This window comes from Falco biarmicus, chromosome 6, assembly GCF_023638135.1.
Source record: "Falco biarmicus isolate bFalBia1 chromosome 6, bFalBia1.pri, whole genome shotgun sequence".
Taxonomy (NCBI): domain Eukaryota; kingdom Metazoa; phylum Chordata; class Aves; order Falconiformes; family Falconidae; genus Falco; species Falco biarmicus.
In genome coordinates, this window is record NC_079293.1 from 52,913,576 (window position 1) to 52,939,849 (window position 26,274).

General features: G+C 38.9%; 2 protein-coding genes across 17 annotated transcripts in view; one reads left to right on the top strand and one right to left on the bottom strand.

Moving 5' to 3' along the window:
• The window catches only part of LOC130151309 (uncharacterized), a 34,069-nt gene extending 33,843 nt beyond the window's left edge, over positions 1–226 (bottom strand). Inside the window, exon 1 of the mRNA XM_056343426.1 lies at positions 149–226. The gene's annotated coding sequence lies outside the window, so the exon portion shown is untranslated. The remainder of the gene's footprint in view (positions 1–148) is intronic.
• Positions 137–25,942, top strand: BCLAF1 (BCL2 associated transcription factor 1). 16 transcript variants are annotated; one of them, XM_056343411.1, is made up of 14 exons: positions 142–275; positions 6,245–6,383; positions 7,378–7,451; positions 9,486–9,609; positions 10,501–11,406; positions 12,870–13,541; positions 13,655–13,824; positions 16,513–16,618; positions 17,557–17,641; positions 18,358–18,533; positions 19,682–19,862; positions 23,419–23,565; positions 25,211–25,420; positions 25,568–25,942. In XM_056343411.1, exons 4-14 carry the CDS (start codon positions 9,506–9,508, stop codon positions 25,571–25,573), a joined length of 2,763 nt encoding a protein of 920 aa, XP_056199386.1. In that variant the 5' UTR covers positions 142–275; positions 6,245–6,383; positions 7,378–7,451; positions 9,486–9,505; the 3' UTR covers positions 25,574–25,942. The 16 variants fall into 16 exon arrangements, 14 of the variants coding, with proteins under 14 accessions (XP_056199383.1, XP_056199395.1, XP_056199390.1 ...); XM_056343409.1 differs by lacking the exon at positions 142–275 and adding an exon at positions 618–762; XM_056343416.1 differs by lacking the exon at positions 142–275 and adding an exon at positions 618–762 and having other exon boundaries at positions 9,489–9,609.
• The last annotated feature ends 332 nt before the right edge of the window (positions 25,943–26,274 follow it).

The window sequence follows — 26,274 nt, forward strand, 5'->3', positions numbered from 1 at the left end:
TTGCTGCGCTTTCCCGGTGGTACAGACACCCCTCGGGCCAGTCCCTCGGGCACGCTTTTCCCCAGCGTTGCGCTGCTGCATCGCAACCAGGCGACACGCACAAATCTGCTGCAAAATCCGCTGCAGTAAAGTACCGCGGCTACGAGACCTGCTTCCTGCTGCGCGGCAGCATCGGACGCAAATGCCGCTTGACGGTGGTCCTCTGGCTGGGCTCCGCTTTACAGACAGGCCCTTCCGAGCAACGCCTGTGGATGGACGCGCACCCCGCCCGACAGGTAACCAGGCAGCGGCGGCCGGGGGGCCCCGGCTCCTCGGATCCCTCTTCGGGGAAGGAAGGGGTAAAAGGGGACAGCTTTTAGCTGCGGGGGTACGGGAGGAGGCACAGAGCTGCAGCCGGCCGGGCACACCCCCCCCCCCCGCCCCCACCGGCCGTGACACAGGGTTGGGGGACGTAGGGCAGGGCCACGCCATCCGCCGGGGGACACGAGCGCCGGGGCGGCCCGCTATCGGCCATCAGTGCCGCGGGCCGCCATCTTCCTTGCTGACGGCTACCCAAAACCAAGATGGCGCTCGGCCAGCGAGTGGCGCAGCGTTTCCCCGCCCAGGGCGGAAGTGACGCACCCGCGGCGGCGGCCGCCCCCCGCTCTCTATGGTGGTTTTTTCTTTTTCCCTTTGGGCCCCGCGTCTCTTCCTCCGGCGAGACGGGAAATGGCCGCCGAGCTGCGATAAGGGAGCGGGGCCGCCGGGAGTTCCGCCCGCCAGGTGAGGGAGGGGTGGAGGTGAAGGGGCCGCGGGAGGGTTTTGCGGGACGCTAGCGAGCCTTAGCCGCGGCCCAGCCGGCCGCGGGGGGGTGGCGGGGCAGCAGCGGCGCCCGCCTCCCCTCCCCCCTTCCTGGCCGCGCGGTGCCCGCGCGCCGTCCCGCCCTTCCCCGCCGCGTGACCTCGGCGCTGCGCAGCCATTATCCTCCGCGCCCCCCCGCCTCGCGCCAGCCGTGCCAGCCCCGGGGCGACGGGCCCGACCGCTCCCCCGGGGACGGGCCGGGCGGCCGCCGTCGCCGCCCTAACGCGCGCCAGCGTCGCTTCCTACGGGAGTCGGGCCGGGCGGGCGTCGCTCCTCCCCGAGTCTGGACGGCGCCCCCGGGAGCGAAGGTAGAGGGACGGGGCGGCGGGAGGCGGCCGCGGAGCTGCCTTGAGCTGCTTCGCGGCTTCTGGAAGCTCGCCGCGGGGCGGGGGTCGGGGAGCGGAATGGGTGGCCTGCCCCGTTGAGCCTCCAGCCCGGCCGGCCTGGGTTTGCAGCCTTTCCACCCTCCCTGTGGGAGACGGACCCCAGGAGGCCGTGCAGCACTGGTTATGGGAGCGTGCAGTCGGGCCGTTATCCTGGCGGGCGTGACGGGCCGGAGGGGAGCGGCGCTGGGCCGGAGGGATGCTGCCCGGCGGCGGGTGAGCCTCTGCGCTCGCTGTAGGAACTTCCCTCCGGGCATGGCTGCGGTTCGGGCGCTTGTGCCGTGCGTACTCCCGCTTGGCTCCTGCGCCTTATCTGCCCTGTGCAGAAACGCCCCTAAGTCCGGGGAGGGGCTGGAGCGGGTTTTATGCCCCTTGCTGAAAGGGGCTGTTACATTCCCGGTGTTGATGATGGTGTAGAATCTCGTTGTGGGATCCTGCCCTTTATTTCTCATTTGCTTTTAAACCCCCTGCTTTTTGCCTTAATTTTCTTAATGAAAATCAGATTCTTGTTTTGTGTGTTAGAGTGATCCTTTACCAAGTCAGTACGACCTGTCACTTGTTTATCTCTGAGATCAAAGTTTTACCTTAGCAGCAGCAATTAAATTTTACTATGGGAAGACCTGGGAGCATGCAGAACAAAGGCGTTTTTGACACTGCAGGTAGCCACTGCTTGTGTAATGGTTGATTATGATAAATATATAAAACCATCCTTAGAATAGTTGTTGTCAGTGTGGGAAGAATTGATTAAAGCATGTGGGGTTCCAGGAAAATGCTGACTAGCTGTTGTCTTCTCCTTCCTCCTCTTTCTCCTCCCCAGTAATCTCATTGCTTTAGACAAAAGTGGGGAGATAAGCAGAGGTAAAGACAAAAGTGGGGAGATAAGCAGAGGTAAAGACAAAAGTGGGGAGATAAGCAGAGGTAAAGGCTCCGGCTCTGAGGTATGCTCCAAGCATGCAGCTTCTTGTGGTAGGGAGGGTAGGAATTGCTTCCTCCCACTCGTCCCTTTTGATATGTTGAGTGACAGGCTGCACCGAATGGCAGGAAGAGGTTTAAGGTGTTACATATATCAGTACCTGGGGCGTGACTGCCTCTCTCCTGAACACAGGCTCCGTGGCGTGAGCAAGGCTTTAGTGGGCTTGGCTGTGTGGAACAGTTCCTCAGGTGAAGGCTGTGACTGAGGGAAGCTTTCTTGGAAGTAGGAGGGAGCATGTGCCATAGGGAAGGGCCTGTTGCCGTTGGGGATGCCGAAAACTTGGGAGTGGCTGTAGGAATTTAGAAAGGGGTCAGTAGGGAGCTGTTGTTTGGAGCTAGGTTGCAGGTATTTGGATGGATTAGATTCTGGCTGGTTGTCAAGGAGAGATTGTGGTGTAGGGGTTTGAGGAATGTGAGAGAACTTTTGGGGTTTGTTTACAAGTAGTGAAGATGTGTGAAGGAAACTACTGAAGAAAGTAAGCTTTTGGGTTACAACTGTTACTCGGTTATCGCTGTGAGTTTCTCCTGAAAGTATTCTGAAAGTGTATTGCTGTCTTGTTCATTGTGCCAGCACTGGCCTCCATGCGGCCTTGTGGTAAATGGGATCTGGGCGGTTATGTGGCTGTCAGCTTTGTCTTTTCATCCAGAGTAGTTTTTCTTCTGGATCAGTTCGCTACTCCAGCTCACCGAGCGCCTATATGAATATTAGTCTTGGAACAAATGAGGGAGGGAAGATAGCCTTTTCTGCAGCAGTATGCTCATAGTTTATTGCAAAGAGGTTGTGGAAATGACTGTGTAAGGGTGTATGAAAACAGTGTTTAAAACACAAACAAAAAATAACAAAAATGGCTACTCAAAATGTGTATCCAAAAGCATGCTAATTCCTTTTTGTCTATTGACAGAATTCTTTGAAATAGTCACTTTGATTTCTGTGTTTTTAATTAGAGGAGAAACATGCTTTTGTTTGCCAATAGTAGTACATAATAGAGCGGTTGCCGATCATGTGGTTTTGCGGAGCTGATTTTACTGTTACTAGTAGGATGCTGTTTTTTGATGTAATTTGCAAATATTTTATATTGTTTTCCATAAAGCAATGAATAAATGAATTAGGGAAAAAAGGACTTTGTATGTTCTACTGTTCCAGTTGACTTTTCATGCTGTAATTCGTAAATGGGTCTCTTCTGTCTTTGCAACTTTGTGGATATTATGAAATAATATTATGTATCAAAAATATAAAATAAGGGAATATATGCATCCCGGATCATATTTGTACATTCCAAGATAGTTTTGGCAAATTTGCTGTGGCATTTTAGTATTTGTAGGATTTTAGTAATTGATGATCCGAGTAGCATGGTTTTACAGTCACTAATGAAATGCATTCTTTCTTATTTGTGATGTGCTGCTGTTAAGTTGGTGGGTACTTAAAAAAAAAGCAGGGGGGGTAGATGCCTTACACTACTGTCTTAGCAAGACTGACTTTCTTTAAATTGGTATGGGTATTATGAGAGAATATTACAAAATCTGTGGGATTTCTTGAAGACTGTCTATGTCCTTTTGTTTTGTCCTGACTGTATAATCCTCATTTCTTTTGAAGCCTGAATCACTGAATGAAAATGCGTTTTGGCAACAGCTTGTGAATTACTTTAACAAGATTTTGACTCTAATCTTGCTGACAGCTTTCAAGTAATGCTTAGGCTAGAGAAATGTACACTACTACATAACTGTGAACAAAGGATAGCTAAAATAATTAAGCTAAGAGGAAGCAGTGTTTTGCTAGTGTAGTTGGGTATAACTGTCCTAAAATGTCGTAAACTTCCACATGGTGTAGAACTTTTGAAATGACTTAACAGATATGTTACATCTGCAGTCTGTGTATTCTGAAAAAACTTTAATATCAGTGGTGTAGTAAAAACTTAAAAAGAACATTTAAAAGGAATTTGAAACAGGTTTTTTGCCCTTCATTTTTATTTTAAACATAGCAAATGCTAACTGTGACATTTACTTCCTGTTTGTTGCATTGCTTGTGGCAGGATGAGCTTGATTCTGTTGTGTATCTTGTTTTTGCTTAATGGTCACACTTACTGGTAGAGACTGATTTAAGAGGCTCAGACATCCTGCTGTTGCCATTAAACTTCTTGATTCCCTCTTTGGTCAAGAATGTGATTCAGTATCTGACAGATAGTGGACTTCATTTTTTAAAGAAGTCTAGATTTCTGTGTTAAGGTTTGGTTGTTTGGAGGTGGAGGTTTTGTTTGTGGATTTGGTGTTCTGTTTTTTTTTTTTTCTGTTGTGTTTTTTTTGGTGTGGTGTTTGTTATTTTTTTTTTTTTTAAAGCTGCTGGCAAGTACTGTTAAAAAGCCTAACTTCCAAGTTTGTTGCTGCCGATGGTTTTGCTAAGCTAGTTTCAGGGAAGCTTTAAGATTGCAGTGCTGCCAAAAGAGGCAGTCCTGTCTGGCTGCTATTACAACTTTCCTGTGTTGGCCCACATGTTTGTGGGGTTGTTGTCGTGAACCATACTGGAAAAATCGCTTGTATTGAAACTAATTGAGGTGGTCCATACATTTTCTGATCTAATTCACTATGTGGCTGCAGAAATACCTGCGCTGGCATGAGGGAGGAGAGATCAGGAATGTAAGGAAACAAAGGACAGGAGAGAGAGGACCTTTTCTTTAAACTAATGGTGCCAACTTATTCGGGTTTGAAGTACTGTGGAGCTACAGCAGCTTCCTTTTTGTAATATCCAGATTTTTTTTTAACACAAGAGTGAAATAGTTGAGAGCCAAGCATCTCCTTTCACATATTCAGGATAGAAAGCAAGGGAAGAAGAAAATTGAGTTGCAAGAAACATGTATTATAGCCCTGGTATTTCAGGCATACACCATGTTCTTAGCAGTCATGGTCCTCTTAAAAATGCTCAGTGATGACGTCTTGTGTCATGTTCGTGATACGCACATTTGGCAGACTCTGGGTCTCTTCTGAGACTACTTCAGAGATAAGCTTCATGCACTGAAGTGAGAAGGGCAGCTAGTCCTTATTTAGGGATTGATTAATTTATATAGCAACATATGATGCTTAGCACCTCTTTTTCATTGCCCTTTGCCACTTGTGCCCTTACTTGACATGATGTAGCCACTACAGACTGGCAGTGAGCACAAGAGTCCACAGGAAGAGGTTGTGAATGATTTTATTTGATATTGAAATGGTATTTTGTAGTTGTGATGCTTTCAGAGGAATGTGTACTTTTTCTGCAAAAGTGTGAAGCATGTAGAAGTGTACTGTTATAAAGGAGCCATTTTCCTACGGGTTTCTGTGTCTGCCACTATTCTTTTCTAAATTAGCTTTAATAGAGGTGGTTAGAATTTTAGATTCTTGAATATTGTGAGGATATTACACAGACAAGCCTTTATTAAAAAGAAACAGCTATGTAGTCTTTTCACTTTTGTTCCGAAGTATGAGCATTATTTTGGAAAGAATGTTTGTGTCTCAAGCTTTCACCGATCACAATTAAATAGAAACAAAAGTTGCTAGTAGTTGAGGGTTTTTTTTAATTCATTAGTTAAGGTTTTCTGTTCAAAAATTTTCTTTTGAAATGTTATATCCATTCTCCCTGTGTGTGGTGGGTTTTTTTGGGTTTTTTTTTTGTTTAAGGAGAATAAGATAGCAAATATATTTTAGCTGCCAGGGTCAGATGTGGTATATAGCCAATGGCTGGTAAAAAAAAAAAAAAAAAAGTGCGACTGCTTCTCACCTTTGCCACTTGTTAGAAGATATTCTTAAAACTGTGCAGAACTGATTGCCAGAGTTTGAGCTATAGTAATTTAAGATCCTGTCTTCTGCCTAGAGGTTTTAAAGGTGAAGTAACTGTCTTGTTCTATATCCCCAGGATCTAGATCACTTTAAGTCAGAAGTAGAGACGATTTAAGTATTGATTTAAAATCTTGGACTGAACTTCAACCATTTAGCTGAAGTTTGTGTTACTTTTTCTGTACTAGACTTCTGAATGCCTTAATTAATCTTTACTAGCTAATACCATCTCGCCTTTTGTCTAGACAAGATCTGAAATGGTCCGATACACTACTGTGCTCCTTCAGAGACTCATGCTTGCTGATGATGAGAAGTAAAAACTTAATCTTATTAAAGCATATATTTTGTAGAAATTGGAAATATCTTGGTCACTACTAGTGAATGGTAAGTGGACTTTTGAAAGCAGTGTTTATGAACACAAGTGCTGCGTTTCTTCTTTCAGATGAAGAAGACACCTATGAATGTGTCATTTAGGAGCAGTGGATGTCTTATGACTTTGGCTTTAATGAATTAATTGTTGAGACGCAGAATTTCTGGGAGATCCATCCCATCTGTATTGAACAACAAAATTCTGAGTTGCTTGAATGGAATTGGAAAGCTTGCTTAATGTTGAGTCAGATTACAGGCGTATATATGTATAGTCTTGAGGCTTTGAGGTAATTGAAAGATGAGGCCAGTGAAAAGTTTGTACATTTGAGATTGGTTTCATTACTACAATTGTGCTTTGTTTCTGTACACCTGCAAAGGAGCGTATTGTTAAAGATGTTGGTTGTTTAGGTAAACTCATATATGTATGCATTTTAAACAAGAAAGTATAACAGGGTAATGCTTGTATAAATGTTGTAAAAGAAACCTAAAAGATAAAGATAGCTCCAGTTAAATGCAAGGCTGTAAGAGTTCAAACTGGTCTAACAGTTTGCCACTGTCTCTTTTTTGCCCTGTCCTCCTGGCTGTTGCTGTACTGCCCCCATAATCCAGCTCTGGCACTTGTTTGGCCCTGCATTAAGCCAGTTCAATAACCCAGCCTTATGAAACTGATTTCTGGGTATTAAGAGTCTGCTCGGTGAGGGTTCCAAAGGGTGTCAGGGCCATTGTGAAGGTGAGGATAATGCATTATACAGCCCTGTAAGCAAGGCTGAAGGAAGAGTGATGATATGTGGAAGGGGAGTAGGATATGCCCCTTGGCAGTGGCTAGCTGTTGAGCTGCTCTAGTTAGTCTTAACATGCAGCTCCACAGAGTCAAAGAGTGAACTTGCCATTTCTTAGGCATTGTTTTTTCATGCTAAACAGATAATGTTTGAACCCGTTTAAGCAAAAGGTATTGCCTGCCCTTTAGTAAAAGTTCATGTCTTTGACAGTCTCTTTTTCTGTTCTATAGGGATCAGTATTGCTGAAAGCACAGATAGAGAGTTTTGAAATAATTGCTTCATTGGCACCAGCCAACGGTTTGAGGTAAGATTAACTTAATTCTATTTTTAAATGTTCTGATTGAACCCAGCCATTTAAAATGAGGATTGACTTTGTTTTCCTAAAATTTGTGCTTGAAATAAGAAATGACAACATAAAGCCTTCTGAAATTAGCATAAGTCTTGTAAAGGTCAACTGTTGTACAGTATATATGTACTTGCCCTACATAGAATGCAAATGCATAAATGTTATTGTTGGATACAGGGAAAATCAAACAGATTCCTTTCAAGTTGAGATTGGGTTGTATTATAAACTTGTACATCTGAAGTTTGGTCTGAAAATTACTTGTAACAGCAAAACCAGGGTTTTTTTTAGCACTCTTGGAAAATTGGTATGCTTCATGTCTTACAACATTTTAAAAGCTCTAGATTTATGTTTACTGTGAATAGATGAACATTAGAGATTATAAGCCATTTTCTGTAAGTTTTAATTGAACACAATGAAGTAGAAACCATCTTCTGAGTATAGGTTATGCAAATTTGCTTTTTAATGGAAGGAGACGGTAAGAGACAGCATTCAACACACTATTCATCTCCAAGGTAAATATTTTTTTTTTTTTTAGTTAATGGAAAGCTGGTTTGGGTTAAAATTTATTTTTTGCTGGGTTAGTTTCAGATGAGGTTACATCTCTTTGGGGCCATGCAAAATCTTGTGCTACTATGGTGGGGAGGTCATATGGGGTAGAAGGGACCAGCTGGCGGGGAAAGGGTGGACTGCTTTTTTTTCTTTTGTGTTCTCTTATGTGTCTAAAAATCTCTGAAATTTTGTGAACTGTAAGCTTTAACACTGTTTGTTTGTCTTTATATAATGAAGTATCACCCAGGTAACAAGAAAGATTTTATATAAAATACCTTGTGACAGAAGGTGCTTGTTGTGTTGAGCATGTTTTTTCAATACAGTGATTTTAGGCTTTCATGCTTGTTTGCAATACAAAAGCTAAATGTTTGTTTTCCATTTTTATTTTCATTATTAAAAAACAATGGCTATAGGTATTGAGCATACAAAGGCCTGAAAATGTGTATTACTTGTTCACAGTTTATATTCAGGTTGTCTAATGTGACCCTTTTTTTGTTTTAAAGCTGGGCAATTTCAAAAGAATGGCAGCGGGTCAGAGTTTTAATTAATTAATTTGGGGATTTTTAGCCACTGATCTGAAAAGGAAAAGCTGTGTATTTTTCATGGTTAGCACTAATTAATTCTAAACATCTATTATGACTGTACATAAGAAGAAATTACAGTTTAATATGAGTTTATTTTCTTTTAGGACTCATTGCCTTATAATCACTTGTAGTTTTCATATCTTAATTTGAGCTGAACAATGTTGAATTCTGCTGCAAGCCATATTATTTAACTAGTTGTTAAAATCTAAGTTGACCATGTATTTTACATGTAGTTTAAAAAGCAAAATTAACCTAAAAGGATGCAAGATGGGCGTACTGACCAGTGGAAAACTGGATCAGAGTGATTATGTGGTTAAGGGAAATACCCCTGGCTCAAACCAACAACCGCTGGACAGAATACTTCAGGGCTTTTCCTTTGCTTATGTAAAAGTTGCATTGTAATGGACTGTAAAGTCCTCCCAGAGAAGGACTGCTGCATTGGAAATGCAAGGAAACTATAAACTACACAGATAGCAAGAATTTAGTTTTCAAACATATTAAAATGTGTAATTGTTCAGACTTGCATTGTTTCTTGCCTTAATTTGCAGAAGTGTTTTTTTGTTTTGTCCTCTGTCCTTCTACAGGATCAGTTTGCGATTAAATGTGGAAATCATTTTACTGTTATACATCATCTTTTCAGACAAACTGCATGTAGCTATGTTAAATTCTTTAAAATGTGGTTGAGCTTTTGATTTACTAATGAATGTACTCAGTTGTCTTCAGAGTTCTTTGGTTTAAGAAATGCTATACCTCTTTCCAATAGTCTTACTTTAGCATATAGAAATTTACATAGACTCTAAACAGCTGCTTCCTTTTTTTTTTTTCTTTCCCTCCCCTCACTGCTTTTTCCTTTGGGAAGGAGTGTATCTACTGGGAAAAATGGGTCGATCTAACTCAAGATCACATTCTTCAAGATCCAAGTCCAGATCTCAGTCCAGCTCTAGGTCAAGATCCAGATCACATTCTAGAAAAAAGAGATACAGGTAAGTTGATGTCTTAGTGCATGAAAAGTTGATTTAGTATATTAGTTTCTGTCTGGAAATTACTTTACATTTGTATGATGCTATGGCAGAAGTGACCCTGGGATCTTACTTTGTTTTAGGCAGTAGGTAAATTGTGCTTTGAATGTAATTTCTGTTACTTTGTTTAATACTTAGCTGTTTTTTCTCTCTTCCTGTATCTCAAGATAATTTCAGAATGCTAATGGTTCCTCAGGATTGTGGCTTGTTTGATTCCTCCCTCCCCCTTCATGTGATGTTTTATTTGTCCAGCCTCTTCCCCTGTGATTTTCCGTTTCTCATGCAGCTTTTTGTATCTGTGGTAACTTAAGGCTTTAGCAGATAAGCATTGCTGTGTCTTGTCTTCTGTGTTGCCTCCAGCCTTTTCCTCATCTTTCTTATTAGTGGACATAACCATCTCCCATAGAAAAAGTGGCAGAATTGAATGTTGAATGTTTACTGCCTCATCAGCTGCTGTCTGCAGGCTGGCACATTAAACTGGGGGTCATGTAACTTCATGTTCCAGGCTGTGAACCATGGTGGCTGGGGAACTGAATGCCATACTCCAGAGTGGTGATAATCTCTTAATAAAATGGCAGGGCAGGCCACTGAGGCTGGTAGTGTCTTAATCATGTGATGCTGAAGTAATTTCTCAGTCCTTTAGGAGTATAGACATGTTTATTATAATCCTTTGAGACAAATAATAAATAAAAATAGATTGTAGAAGTTACTTTAAGACTGTTAGTCTGCTGCTTTGACCATTCTGACTGCATTAGAGAAATTGAATATTTAGTGTCAAGGCACTTCTTTTTTTTTCTTGTTGTTGTTGTTTAATTCTCCAATTGTCAAATGTTAATGTTTGCTTTTTAATTTTAGTTCTAGGTCTCGGTCAAGGACATACTCACGATCTCGCAGCAGGGATCGTGTTTATTCTAGAGATTATCGCAGAGATTACAGAAATAATAGAGGAATGAGACGTCCCTATGGTTACAGAGGAAGAGGTAGAGGGTATTATCAAGGAGGAGGTGGTAGATACCATCGTGGAGGTTATAGGCCTGTCTGGAACCGAAGACACTCCCGAAGCCCTAGGCGTGGCCGTTCACGTTCCAGAAGTCCAAAACGAAGGTCTGTGTCTTCCCAGAGGTCCCGGAGCAGATCTCGTCGATCTTACAGATCTTCCAGGTCCCCAAGGTCCTCTTCATCTCGTTCTTCATCCCCATACAGCAAATCACCTGTCTCTTCCAAAAGACGTGCGTCTCTGGAAAAGCAGGCAAAGAAAACTGAAGGGGCTCCTTTGCAAGATAGCCCCTTGAAAAATAAATCACAAGATGAACAGAAAGATACATTTGAACATGACCCATCAGAGTCTCTTGACGATTTTAACAAATCATCAGCAGCTTCTGGCGACATTTGGCCTGGCCTTTCAGCATATGATAACAGTCCAAGGTCACCCCATAGTCCTTCTATTGCCACCCCACCTAGTCAGAGTTCATCTTGCTCTGATGCCCCTTTGCTTAGCACAGCCCACTCAGCAAAGGACACTCCTCAACATTCCCATTCCATTCAGCATAGTCCTGAGAGGTCTGGCTCTGGTTCTCTTGGAAATGGTTCTAGCCGTTATAGTCCTTCTCAGAATAGCCCATTGCATCATATCCCTTCAAGGAGAAGCCCTGCAAAGACAATCCCATCACAGAGCGCTCCCCGTGAGGAGGCTCGAGTGCGGTCATTTTATCCTGAAGGTGGTGAACAGGACACTACAAAAGGTGGAAAGTTTATGAAAAGGTAAGAATTAAATTATAAGCCTAATGTTGTCCCTTAAAATGCTGACTGTTAGAGTTTCAACAAGGTCATCACTGTACCTTGGAAAATACAATATGGAATAAATATTACTAATTATAGTCTGGTTGGAATTGTGCTTTGAAACAGGCCTTTTCCTCCTAAGATGCTTCAAGTTCTTGACTGTTGACTAGTGGAGATAGGGACATGTATCCTTGAGGAAAAATTGGTTTGTGCTTTTCCTTTATGGTGTATTTTCTTATACTCTGTTTACTCTTATGAGAAACCTTAATTGGAATAGTGCATCAGACTTGCTTGTTTGATAGTGAATTCTGTTTGAGTATTTTGAAGTTTTAATGCTTCATGTAGTTTGAAATGCAGATCTTTTGGAAGTCTAAAAATGCAGATATTATACAATGATTTCTTTGTTAACATAAACAGCATCAATTGCTAATTGTGCAGTGCAATATGACAACTTTGATGCCTTGACTTTGATTTGCGTTACTTATGAAAGAGGGTAGGTCTTGGTATCTTTGTAACATAATTCTACTGATGTGAGGGATGACGTATTTAAAGTTCAGTGTATATTTTCCAATTAACGTAACATTCTTCAATTTGCTCTTAAAATATTTGATACAGTAGTAATTTTTTAAAGCTGTAGAATTCTTACTGACACTAGACTGTTCTAATGTGACTTGTACTTCAGTGCGTTTTTTACAAAATAGTTATAGAGCAAAGCTGTGACTATGGTATAAGGGCTTGATTGTAAGCTTGTAAATTTTTCTAGTCAGTGACTTGCTATGTAAAAATTACATTGCTTAGAAGATCAAAAATGTGACTTCCCCTGGGTAAGATGTATTGGAGTTGGTCATTGTATTAGGACCTATATGAAAATAGTGTATAGATAAGGCAGTGGCTGAATTAATTGGTAGGTGTGTTTCTGTGTTTAGGAGAGCTGCCTTCTAAAGGTTCCCTGCCTGTACACAATATAGTGAATGAATTAAGCCTGTGTCTGATTTTGGAGTTATCTTAGAAATGTGCAGGATCTTGAAAAGAATTAACTTTTTTTATGGTACCCCTTTAAATTTTTCACTAAAAAAAAAGCACAAAAATGAATTACAGTCTGAATTGTAAGATTTAATGTGAATTTGATGGAAAAAAAATGACTGGTGTAAGAGAATGTGAAACTGAGTACTTACTAAGAAAGAACAAACAAATCACTAGCTTTTTTATAAACTCAAGCAGAGGATTTCTAGGTGTTCTACAGAAAGGCATATTCTTCAGATGCCTCCAGTAGTACATAAATGACAGTGGGAATGGTGTTACGGTGTGCGAAGCATTGCATGCTAAAGTTGAATTGCTCAGAGGAATGTATTTCTTCTTGGTGTGGGATTGACACAAAAGAGGAATGCAAGTGAACTGGAATGAATGCAATCCAGAGTTACCAGTCTCTTCTTTGCTATCCACAGGTACACAGATGAAGAGTCTAGAGTATACCTGCTTGATAGGGGTAATACCAGGGAAAAGGAGGCCCAGAAGGAGAGAGGATCAGAAAAAGGGAGGACAGAGGGAGAAAGGGAATGGGAGGAACAGGAAACCTTAGATTTTTTCGTTGATAAAGAGACTGGGAAAGAAAAGTTTAATGACTCTGAAGGGGAGGACACAGAGGAGACAGAGGATTACAGACAGTTCAGAAAGTCTGTCCTGGCAGATCAGGGTAAAAATTTTCCTACTGCATCTCACCGGAATGCTGAGGAGGAAGGAACCAAATACAAATCTAAAATATCAATCAAGGGCAATAGAGAGAGCGATGGATTTAGAGATGAGAAAAGTTATAAGCTTAAAGAGACTGGCTATGTAGTGGAAAGGCCTAGTGCAACAAAAGATAAGCACAAGGAAGAAGACAAGAGTTCTGAGAGAATAATGATGAAGAAAGAAACTCAGTCACCTGAGCAGGTAAAGTCTGAAAAGCTCAAAGAACTCTTTGATTACAGTCCCCCTCTACACAAGAATCTGGATGCGAGAGAAAAATCCACCTTCAGAGAGGAGAGCCCACTTAGGATCAAAATGATAGCCAGTGACTCCCATCGTCCTGAAGTTAAACTCAAAATGGCACCGGTACCTCTTGACGATTCCAATAGGTAAATTATTCAGCTTTACAGTGTCGTTCTCCACCTGCCTGCAGTGTCATTCATTTTTATTTAAACTAGTGGTTTCTTCTTGTGTGTCTCTTTCTGTTGTTGATGTATTTTAGACCTGCTTCCTTGACTAAAGACAGGCTGCTTGCTAGCACACTTGTCCATTCCGTCAAGAAGGAGCAAGAGTTCCGATCCATCTTTGACCACATTAAGTTGCCACAGGCCAGCAAAAGCACGTCAGAGTCATTTATTCAGCACATTGTGTCGTTGGTTCACCACGTCAAAGGTATGTATTCAGTTTATCGTACCAAATATACATCTGACAATTTCATTTAAGCCTGTTTGCTGTCTTAGTACAGAAAGATTTCAGCCCTCTTTTAATGTTGATTTAGTCAGACTTACTTCCTTTTGAGGTACACGTAAAAATAATAGCAGCAGCAGGCAGTATAAGAAAACCGCAAGCAGTGTAGAGCATGGTAGCAGTTACACTATGTTTCTGGATAAATTTTTGAGCCCAAGTAGTATATAAAGTTTGAAATTTTGCAGTGTGGTTTAAACATTGGTGTGGGATTGACACAAAATACTACATTGGTCATTCTTTTCTTATTTAGTTTTATTTTAATGGCTCTAACATACAATTTTATATTAAGTGGTGCAGTGTGGGCTGACATGCCTTTTGCACATGTAAATACAATGGCATTCCTTTTGGAACATCCTAGAGCTTATTTCAGGTCCTTATGAAGAAAGTTTTTTTATGTCAAAATAATAAGATTTAAGAAAAATTGTGCTTTAAATGATAGTAAAATACGCTGTGATATTTGATGTTATTGCTATTTGACAGTACTGCAGTGCTGGAGCCAGGAATCTCGCTTATAGGAACTTGGCAGTGGCTAAATAAACAGCCGTTAAATGTATTGTACACTATTTTCTGATTTAACAACAGTGGCTGTGCTTACTGCAAACACCCAAAACCCCCAAAAAAGCAACAAAACACAAACCCAGACTATCAAGGTAGATGTATTTCATTTAGGTCACATATCCTATTAAAAGCTTTCTGATGGAAAAATAGATAATTCCTTAAAATCCCTTAAAATCCAGTGAGGATATCTGGAGAGTGATTTTTTTTTTTTTTTTTTTTTTTTTTTCCATAGCATTTACTTGATTTCACTGGGCTGTTGTCTTGTTCTCTTGTGTTTAATGTACTGAATGTGGAAAAATTTGCTAGTGAAAATAATTTTGTCATATCATCCTAAAAAGCAAGAATCTGTAAGCATTGTTTTTTGAGATGCTTTAGCTTCTAAAATTGCAAAGATTTGTGGGCTCAAAGTATATGTTAAGGTTCTGTTAAAAGTCTTACTTGGTTGGCAAAATTCAGATTACTAAGGCTGAATGATTTCCTGCATTTTTAATTACTTATAAAGAAGAAAGTAATAGGCAACAGTGGTAATCAACATGATAATATAGCAGGATTTAAAAAAATTCTATTGGGACACCTGTTCAGAGTATAATGCTGTGTTTTGAAAATACCTATTTTATTGATATGTAGAGATTTAAAGCTCAGTCCAGTGAGAGCTTCTGTAAGGGTTTGCTTGTATGGTATATGTAGGCTGCAGGTGAAATAGTATTCCTGAAACTCTCACATGTTGATCACAAATAGACTGTTTTTCTGTAAACTTTTGTATGTTAAACAAATATTTGGTAAATGTAACAGCTTAACAGCCTATCTGGTCAAGTTATTAGAATATGTACAGTTATGATTGTTTTTCAAAGCAGAACCTCTCTTAAGTGTCAAATTTACTGTGGTCTGTGATCAGATTTTAGTAACTCTTGACAAATTGAAGTTATGTTCGTTATTGGTGTGATGCGACCAGTCTGAACAGCTCTTTATTAATGTAGAGCTGAAAATGCCCAGTGATGTTTTCTTTTTCATTGTAACTAGGTCCTGGAATGTGTTTTGAAATGGCAAAATCCATGTTACAAAAGTAAAATAGCTGTTGAAAGATACAGATGCCAAACAGGCAAAGTTGAACCTTCTGTCTTCCTGGCAAAAATGGCATAAAAACAGAGTTGCTAGCTCAAATTCCTGTGTTTGATGGAATTATGATTGAGGCACTACCCTTGTAGTGGCCGTTTCAAGTTTTAATGGTTGGTTATGAGACAAATACTGGATGCCGGGCGGTAAGTTGATACAGATGTATGTTGACCTGTTAAGCAGATAGCTTGCTTCATATGTAACATTTCATAGCTCATGACTTTATGTATTTCTATATTACATTTAAACACATTTGTTGAGCTGGTTTAAAAACTGAGTTTTGCTGTTGCTAATTTAACTGTCTCTGAAGGAAAGAGAAAATTTGTCAGAAAAGTTGTCAAGTTTGCCAAGATGCCAGATGCTTAAATGAATTTATTTACATATAGGTGTGTTAATTGTCTTGGATTGTTTATCATCACAGCTTCAAAGCAAGAAACTGTATTCCTTTAAGAAATTACTTGTTAGGTCATTCATGTAGTTATTGAAGCATACATTACTTAAGTGTTTTCACTGAGTTAACTCTTACTGTAAGTTAAAGATGAGATGAATAGTAAAATGTACTTATTGCAAGTATTCATGACTCAAAGTAACTTCATTTTCTCTTACGTGCAAAGTATATAACTGTTAAGAAATTGCTCCTTTCTCTTTCATTAGACGAAAATGTCATTGAAAATGAGCAAGTCCCATCAGTAAATGATGCTTGAATTGGATGTAATGCAGTTGTGGCATAGTTATAAGTAGACCTGCAGTGATGCTGTGCACTGTTACTTTGTTTGGGTTACAGAATGTGTAAAAATAGAGAAAATGCCACATTTGCTTGTTCACATAGATTTATTGAAAATACTGTGTTTTTTGCCTGCTACTTGCCTTTCTGTCAGGAGCAAAATTCCTGTCAGTTGAATTAAACTAATGAAACAGTGTTTTTTCTATTGTAACCAACAGAGCAATACTTCAAGTCAGCTGGAATGACCCTAAATGAGAGGTTCACTGCATATCAAAAAGCTACTGAAGAACACTGCACCCGGCAAAAGAGCCCAGAAATACATAGGTATATGTTAACTGCATATGTAGATGCTTTGTGTTTCAAATAATGCCTGCTAATACTTCTTTTGAGAACCCAAAATATTTTTTTCTAATCTGTATGGAGTAATTTGTCAGTTTCTGTATAAATACAAAATATCACAAAACCCCCTTCTATAAAAGAGAACTGGTCTGAGCCTGGTCTGGCTTCATCTGTGGTTTTGTAGCAGATGTCTTCTCTACCTCTGTATCTCACTTAGGATATATTTACTTTTCTCACATGCAGTGCTCAAATATTGAGGGGCATATGTCTTGAAGATGAAAAGAAGCCCTGTACATGCATCTTTATGCTTCAGTGTGAAATGTTCCATCTCATACTGTAGGTTTTGTGTGTGTTAATTTACAGCACTTTTTTGAAAAATCTGAGAGCCTGAAAGGTAAGAAGGTAGGCATGCAGATGTAGTTTCTGATCATGTGTTATGGTTTTATGATGCAGTGTACTATATTTGCGTTGCATGTGAGGATGTATTACCTCCATAGTCAGTACCCGGTTTCATATGTTTTCTTAACTGTTAAGTATTTTTGACTTTACAGCAAACTGTCATAGTGTTGATGATTTCCAGGGAGGGGTGTGTGTTTCAACTGGCTATACATAATGTTTTTTTGAAATAACACATAAGATACAAAAAGTATCTTCAAAGTTATACTTAGGCAGTTTGATTTTTTTTTTTTTTTTTTTTTGCATTTGATCTGTGTTTGGTTTTTAGCATATTTCACACGGAACAGAACCAAAGTTATTAATTTTTAGTTAGCTTCTGTATTCTGATGGTGGGGCTTTATATGCAAAAAGCTTGTTCTAATGCAAAATTTTTATATGTTTCTCAGTTTTATGTTGAAAAGAAGTGTCTGAGGCCATTAACAGTCACATATACATATGGCAAGACACTGCTTTTATTTTACATTTAGGAGGATTGACATCTCTCCAAGTACCCTGAGGAAGCATACCCGTTTAGCAGGTGAAGAGAGAGTCTTTAAAGAAGAAAGTCAAAAAGTAGGTTCTATGTAACTGTTCTATCTGTATTTCTAAACTTAATTTATTGTGTTACCCTTTAAATCATAACTTCACCGTTTTGTGTATAAAAATACAAAAATAATTTGTATTTATTGTATCTGGAGTACTTGCATTTAGAACATTTTTTTTTTTCCTTTGACTGAAGTGTGTTACCAAGAAGCCAGTTTATGTAGCATGATTTTGCTATATTGGTAATGTGGCATATAAGGTCAAGTCTTCTCCCACCCTTCCTTTCTTTTTGGGCATTTCTTGCCCGATTTTGTGGCACTAAGCTGCCCATGGACAAAGGGGTGTGGGGGGAGGGGAAGTACTGAGGTGTCAGTGAATAGTAGTATGGTTGAATTGCAAAGGTGCTTGTGCTCTGTTAAAAACAATTCACCAGAAGAAATGAATGCTTAAACATCCTCCCAAACCATGTATGATGGTCTGTCTGCATGAAAAAATAGGTATCTCATTGGCTTGATGTGAATGCTTGTTTGAAACTGAAATTCTTAGCTGTTCTTTTTTTAGATCTAGCAATTGCATGTAAAGAGTGTTCAGTTAAAGTCAATTTGTGTGCTGAAGAGTTTGTTGAAAAATAGGTAAATTCTATCTCGCTTTTTTGAAAATTGATGTACAGCTTGCCTTTTCATTCAGATTCTCTTCTGGATGTTTTATTTCAAAATTTTTGTTCCAAAATATAAATTTGTTTACAGGGAGATAAAAAATTAAGGTGCGATTCTGCTGATCTTCGTCATGACATTGACCGACGTAGGAAAGAGCGAAGTAAAGAACGAGGAGACTCAAAGGGTTCCAGGGAATCCAGTGGGTCAAGGAAGCAGGAGAAAACTCCAAAAGATTACAAGGATTACAAATCTTACAAAGATGACAGGTAAATATTTGAAGTCCCTATTTAGGTTTTTAGCTTCTAATTAGCCTTTTGTAATTGTAAGCTTAATTGCTTTCAATTTTCAATGTATAATGGAACATTTAAATTTAAACAATTAAAATTATTTGTTTTACAGCAAATATGTATTATCTGTCTTTTACACGGCTTATGGTGGATGAGGACAAAAACTTTGGAATAGCAAGCTAACACTGAAAAAAAAAATGACAAATTAATCTGTCCTATTATCCAGGCTACATCAGGAGGTTGGACTTCAATGCAGTACATTTCTATAAACAGTTTGTGTAAGAACTTTGGTTCGTTATGCTTGATTCCGCACTTTTTCAACTCATAACACCCAGAGTATGAGAATCTTACTGATACTTAGGTTTTAACATGGGTGAGAAGGGGAATTTTTATTTTTGTCTAAAGCCAGTGGGCTGTTGTTAAGAAAAAAATGTTAGCATATCTCAGTGGATACTGTGTAGCAGTGGTAAGAGTTACTTCAGGTATGACCTTCCTTTGAATAGAACATTAAAATCTTGTAAAGTGGGTCAAATTAGTACCACTATGGGGTTACTGAAAGTCTTGCTGTAGGAATATGTTTTCCCTGCTTTGTACTGGATATACAATGAATTTTCACTTATGCTTCCTGTTTCCCATTTACTTTTTGACTTTGGTATCCACATTATCTTCCACTGGCTAATTCCGTATGGCCATCTACATAGGGAAGCCCACGCCATATCTTCTCAACAGTGTGCAAACTGAACTATGTAAAGTTACTGTAAAACTTTGTCTTGAGGGTTTTCTTCCCTTCAACTTCTGTTTTTCCGCCTCAGAAGAAAGGTGGATCTTAAAAGTAACAGAATCTCTTCATAGCATAAAACCATAGAAACGCTGTATTTGCAGTTTGCAGACTGCTGCTTTCCAACTCACTAGCAATAATATACATTTAGTACATTTAAATGTGTAAGAGGAGGCTGGAAAGTGGAACTATACTCCTTAACATCTGAAATATTTAACATATATGTGACTTTATAACCGGAAGGGGGATAGCTTTTCATAAAATGTAAAGAGATCTGTTTTAGTATAGCATGCTACAGGTTATCTATTACTCTTAAAACAGCACACAGTGTTATCTTTTTATTTTTCAGCAAACAAAAAAGAGATCAAGACCGTGCTCGGTCCTCCCCATCTTCCTCTCCATCTTCTTCTTCATCCAGTTCTCGAGAAGAAAAGGATTGCAAGAAAGAAAGAGATGAAGAGTTCAAAACCCACCATGAACAGAAAGAATACTCTGGTTTTGCAGGGGTCAACAGGCCAAGAGGCACCTTTGTAAGTTGCTCTCTGATTCTTCCCCCAAATTATGAACACTGAACCAATAGTAATAGTATAACAGATAAAACGAGGATGTGTTGCAGTGATTCTTGAGTTCTTTTATGGGATGTACCAAACCTGAGAAGTTGTTTTTTTCCCAGCACTGCCCAATAGCAGTTAATTGGTGTGTAAATAGACATTAGGATGCTATTGGAGACCCTAACGTAAAGGTGGGAAAAATTATTTCTTGCTTACTCCTTGCTGTGTTGTAATTACATTGTTTCCTAACAAGATCTGCAAATTTACTTTTCTCTAAAGAATAAATCTTGTCATCTGTTGCTACTGAACTCCCTGAAGCTTCTGTTTTTCCTTGTCACTTTCAGTTTGGTTTGGCCCTCCTTTGTGTGTGATGCCTGCAACTTGTTAAATGGAGAATGGCATGTAATAAAAAATACACATCAACCTTTAAACAGCTGTATTGAGGAGAGGAGATGGTATACTTGTTTTTCAGTCTTTCTTTGGCCTGGACTAGCCACAGTGAGCATGAAAGCTCATTAATTTAGCTCTGGAATGTGTTTTCGCATTGTGATTTGGAAAGTAATACATTGACCACTGTAGTCTTCAGAAAAATCTTAAAAGTTAAAAATTCCATGTTAATATAATTACTGATACTTTAATTGGGAAATGTAGAAGCATTAAGAAGAAGCTAGCAATCAATAAAAGAGGCCTTAAGAAGATATGGAACACTTAAAAACCCCCAAAACATACCCCCCACCCCCCCAAATAAAAAAAAAACTACAAGAAAAGCCCCAATTCTGTATTTGGGTGGGTGGGGAAAAAACTCTGACTGACTTAATGGGTAGGAGTAATGTCATACTTTCACAATAATCCCTTGGTGTAGCTTAAGACTAAGTAATGCTAAAAGACGTTGGTATGAATGTACACGTAATAGTTTCTAGTAGTGTAAAATTCTGAACTGCAGACGAGTATCTGAAATGCCTGTGAGGTATGCAACACTTGAGTTAAGGTTTGACTCTTCCATCTAAAAAACTGTAGCTACTTAAAAGAAAATTCAAAGTTCAAAATTCCTAGCACAAAAAAGGCATAATTTCCTTTCTTGATATCTTTTTTAATACAAATATACTAAGGAACATCTATGTGGCATAAATGTATAGATGCTCAGATGGTGTAGGCGTCAAATATAACAATATTGGTAGAATTTCTAGCTGTATAACCTAGTGGCACTGAGGTAGACAAAAGTAGCACTTAACTCCCCTCTCCTCAAAAAGAATCAGTTGAAGAAAACTCATAATTGGTGGAAGCCTTTACTGCCTTAGAAAACCAGATTGTATGTATCATGAAAGGGATTATATTTTACATGAAATTGAAGTCTATTAAATTTCCAGTTCACATCAACTTCTACTAATTTAACTGCTGGTAACTGCCAGTTCTGACTATGGATAATAAAATAATAACTGGTTCACGTTCCCTAACGACATACGTGGTCACACACAGGTTTACTAACAAGCTGTGTCTGAACAGAAGAACCTAAATAGGCCAACCTGTGGACTTGAGTCTTGTCTTTAGGGATACAAACTTGGATACTGTTGAAATACACAGGCTGGCTAGTGTGGGAATGCCTCAGTAATTCAGTCTAATAGTGGCTCTATTCCAGTAAATACTGCTTTGTTTTTGGAGTAAATAAAACGTTTTTATTGTGAATTCTCCCTGAAGCAGGAAGCCTGGATACACTGGGAGAGCATAGCTTGCTGCATAGAGGAGACTTCAAGCTAAGCTGTCAATCTCATACTAAATCAGCAGTGATTTTTTCACTAAACTTGCCGACAGACGATGTTTATTCTGGGCTTCTTGTACATAAATGTCATGAATAGTTTTGAAGTAGGAACACAGAAATAAGGATAAGTAGAATCTTTCAATGATACTGACATTAATATCCAGCTCCTGAAGAATTATGTGTAACAGTTCTGTTTAAAAGTCTCTATAGAAAGAGAAAAATATATTTTGTCCTTTTTGTGATGGTCTTTGCAGTAAGCAAGCCCAGAAAGATAATGCCGTAGTGGATTTTGCTGCCTGTATTTCATTGCCTGAAAGATGACTTGGGGGAGTGGAGTGTTAATACAGTGTTGAGGAAAGCTCTAGATGTTTTTCTTAAAGGGGATCTGATCATAGGACCTAGTACCAGGAGGTGCTGACCTCCCCCACCCCCCCCGCCCCCCTTTTTTTTTTTTTTTTTAATCCTATCATATTTTGTCTTTACATCCTCTCTTCTCCTGCACAGTGATACTGCTTGTGTGCCCTAATTTTGTAAAGGTTCAAAGCTATTGGAAATAAAGCATGTAGCATTTCCTCTCTTGTACAGGTTTTTTTTAGGTGATAGTCTATCATTTACCAAGTCACTCTCCAAGCAGTTCTTTTTTTATTTGCCTACAGTTTATTGGATAGGTCTTAGGAGCCTTTTATGGATTGTTTTTCAGTCTCTTTGATTTCAGAGTAGTTCTAAAGCTGTCCAGCATAATTTCTGCATTAGAAGTGTTGGAGCTTTGTGGAACTTAAGTGTGCATAATAATGCTCTTTCAAGTTAGTTAACTAATTTTTTTTTGTGTATGTTTATGGTGCTTATTTTCAACAAACTGATTTTCAGCCATGTTTTTGTAGTTATTCTGAAGACCCAGTTCTGTGTCTTAACTAGGCTGTTCATGGAAATAGTGTTCTGTAGTAACTGCAGGTTTTAGCAGTCTGTTTTCCCATCCTAGCCTTTCCCTACTCCCCTTGAATGGTGGATATAAACTCTTGTTTGATGTTATCCACAAGCTAAGAATTTACATGCTGAGGGATCTGTAGATGCTACTTCTAGTGTATTCTGAGTTAAGCATTTTCCTTATTGCTGTGAGACTTCTTAGCCTAACATTTTAAAATCCTGTTAATTCATTATAAAAAATATTTAAGATGTTAATTTTCACTTCAAGCATAGCTACTCTGTACAGTATATATTCTTGATTTTTTCTGAGTAAAGAATTTATCCATTGGAAATGTAATGTGGCCTAAAGTACATTTCTGAATCTCATTTCAAAATGTTTAACACATAGTAGATGTACGTATTTAGAAACTGCATTGTTTGTATGTATTCTAGAATCACTTTCTCATAACTGATATGACTGACTTCATACATGACCTTTTTTTTTCCCTCTCCCGACAGTTTTCTCCCTCTTTCAGTCTAGTTTTTTCTGTTTGGTTTTTTGTCTGTGAACAGCTTCAGAAGTTTCTTCTGACCTTTTGTTGCAACACACTGGTTTACCAGCAGTCAAAGGAAGTTTCTTTTTGGTGATTGTGGGTGAATTTATGCAGAGAACTCAAATGTGTTTCAATTAAACTTAATAGAATCATTATTTCAAAGTGAATGCTTGAACATATTACTTAAGGTAATACGTGAATTTGAAAATGGTTTTACACTTGCAGATACTGTAATTAAGCACAGAAAGAGCATTTTCAGTAATAGAGAACTTGAACTCTGTGGTTTTATGTAAATGGATTAAATGACATCTTGGTTAATCAGTTTCGAATTAGGGGCAGAGGAAGAGCCAGAGGAGTCTTTGCTGGAACAAATACTGGTCCCAGCAACTCAAATACTACTTTTCAGAAGAGACCGAAGGAAGAGGAATGGGATCCTGAATATACCCCAAAAAGCAAGAAATACTTCTTGGTGGGTGTGGAGAACTCGATATCTTATGCATGCTTTTGTTTTTTCAAACTTTCTACAAGTGTAGAAGTAGCATGCATGTATGGACAGGGACTTCAGTTATGTAACCATGTGAGTATCAGGGCTGCTGTAGTGCCTGGTTCTGCTTCCCTTGTGTCTTTCTGCAGCAGGCTGGCAATAACTGAGGCCCGACACAGATTTCATCTCCAAAATCTTCATCAGTGAGTGGGGAAGAAGGCAGATTCATACTAAAATTGTTAAAACCAAATTTTAAACCAGAAAGACTTGTGCTGTGTTTTCCTGGATTGATGTCTGTATGGCATTTGAGCTTTTTCTTAGATTTGTCTGGAGGTCTGCAGAAGTGGAAGATCAGGAAAAGCTGACAGTATTTGTGGATGTTTGTAGGCTGACTGTTACTAGCAGTCCTTAGTTTGTTAGCAGTAGTTGAGTACTGTGATAGTCATAAGAAAATCACCTTAGTTCTGATGTCTTTTTCACATCTGGATTATGAAAGGAGGGCTGTTGATACAACCACCCAGTAAATAGTGCAGCATACAGAATGTGTAGCCTCTGTTCCATTTTATTTCCTTAACAGTGCAAACTTCTAAGGATACTGTTTCACTGTTGAAAAATGTTAAGTAGCGAAAATTAGACCTTCTGCTACAGCATCATAGCTTGTCACAAATATCTTAACAGATAATCCAAGAAGTAAGGCAATCACAATTTGAATGTTTGTACAAGGAGTTCTCAGTCCCTCCACACACACATAAACTTTTCTGAATCTATAAATGTAGAAAGAGAGGTGATAATCCATTAATGAAGAAATTTTATGATAGCTAAAACAAATAACTGTAGCTATTAAACTTTTATCTGGTCTCTAAAAACGTTTTTTAGTTAAAAAAAAAAACAAGCCACCCTTTAACTGTTCCTACATAATTACTACTAAACTGCTTTATATAGATGTGGTATGTGTTTAATAGTTCAAATTTCTTTCCAAATCACAAGTAAAAAACCCAGATGTTGAAGCAAGTGTACCTCACTCTTCTAAATATAAACCTTTTTTATATTAAATCATTGTCTGTAGTGTTCATGCAGTGCGTGGAGTCATTGTCAGAAGACTTAGCGAACTATGTAAGGCTATATTTGGTAGTAAGAAAGCAAACTTTAAGCTTATTAACCAGAGAAACTCAACTGTTGTTTGTTAATGTGAGATTTAAACAGTTTGAACTTCATTTTCCCTATGTCATGCAGGTGAAGCAGGGTATCTGAAAACTGAATAAAAATCCTAGCACATTCCTAGAGCTTCTTCCTTGAAAATCACAGATTTTTTTTTCCCCCTCAAAACTAGGGAGTAATTCTTTGTTCTTACTGAAGATGCATGACAGAACTGTTTTATTACATTCAGACATTTGAGTAGACCCACAGCTAATAAGGGCTCTTAAAGCAGTTTTATTGTTGGTTTTAGTTATAGCATCATGAATTGTAAGGATATCCTTTATAATGTATTCTATAAATCATAATCTGAACTGTTAAAAAGTTCTTAGGTTTTTTTTAATCAAATTATACTATACATAGAAAAAGTACTAACGTTTAAGGGGGTACGTTTCAGAAGTGTTTTAACCTTATTCTTTGTCTGGTATTATTGTAGCATGATGACAGAGATGATGGTGTGGATTATTGGGCCAAAAGAGGAAGAGGCCGTGGTACTTTCCAGCGTGGCAGAGGGCGTTTTAACTTCAAAAAGTCAGGTAGCAGTCCAAAGTGGACACATGACAAGTATCAAGGGGATGGGATTGTGGAAGATGAAGAAGAAACAATTGAGAATAATGAAGAAAAGGACAGACGCAAAGAGGAGAAGGTAAACAGCTTAGTGAATTGCAGATTAGATGGTTTATTTTGCAGTATCTCAGATAATTGTGTGCTGGTGGAGTGGGGATCGCTTTAAAAAGTTTCAGAATTTGGTTATTAACAGTTTACAACAAGACTGTTTTCTTTCTTTCCACAGGAATAACCCTGGAAGAAAGTTGCAGCTGTGAAAGAGCAGCTCTTGCACCACCCACACAACATTTTTAATATGTTTTTTTGTTGTCAAATGAATGTAAGCATTTTACTTAAATTTTACTGTTGGAAAGTAGTTTAGAGGGATTGTTTTTGTTTTAAGCCTTTAGGAAAAAAATCTTGATATAGTAAACTATGTTAATGATCGTACAGGTAGAAAGTAAAATATTTGTAACAACTTTTAAGAAATTTTACTGTTTGTTACATGCAGTGTAATTCTGCTTTGTCCAAATATATGGTCAAGTACACCTCTAAAAGTTTTGATCCTCCCCTATGTCTGTGTTTTATTCTGAAGTAAACTTACAGCTCTGCACACCTGAAATCTTGGAGCAGCATTTTTTATAAACTGATTACTACTTTAGTGTTGCCTTTTTATAAGTGTATTTAATGGTAGTCATCCAATCACAAACAGTTGTGCAAAATGATTATACGTTAGTCCACGAGAATCACATTTACATAGCGTGTCAGTGATAAACCTGGATTCTTATTCCACCCTGCTAGAGTGCAGCAAGAATTTTTACCTTTGAGAGTAAATTGTCACTCTTTAGTAGCCTGAGAAATACATATGTATATAAATACTAAAGTGAGTTCCAAGTGTGTTATTTCCCTTTTGGAATGTCAGTTTTAGAAACCTATTTCCAAGTCACTGCTGCT

What these genes read in the sequence shown, in the direction of transcription:
- BCLAF1 (XM_056343408.1), top strand. Translation starts at nt 9,506, where the DNA reads ATGGGTCGATCTAACTCAAGATCACATTCTTCAAGATCCAAGTCCAGA. An exon ending in GGTGGAAAGTTTATGAAAAG is followed by an intron (nt 11,407 to 12,869) that starts GTAAGAATTAAA and finishes TGCTATCCACAG; the next exon opens with GTACACAGATGAAGAGTCTA. An exon ending in AAGAGCCCAGAAATACATAG is followed by an intron (nt 16,619 to 17,556) that starts GTATATGTTAAC and finishes TTTTACATTTAG; the next exon opens with GAGGATTGACATCTCTCCAA.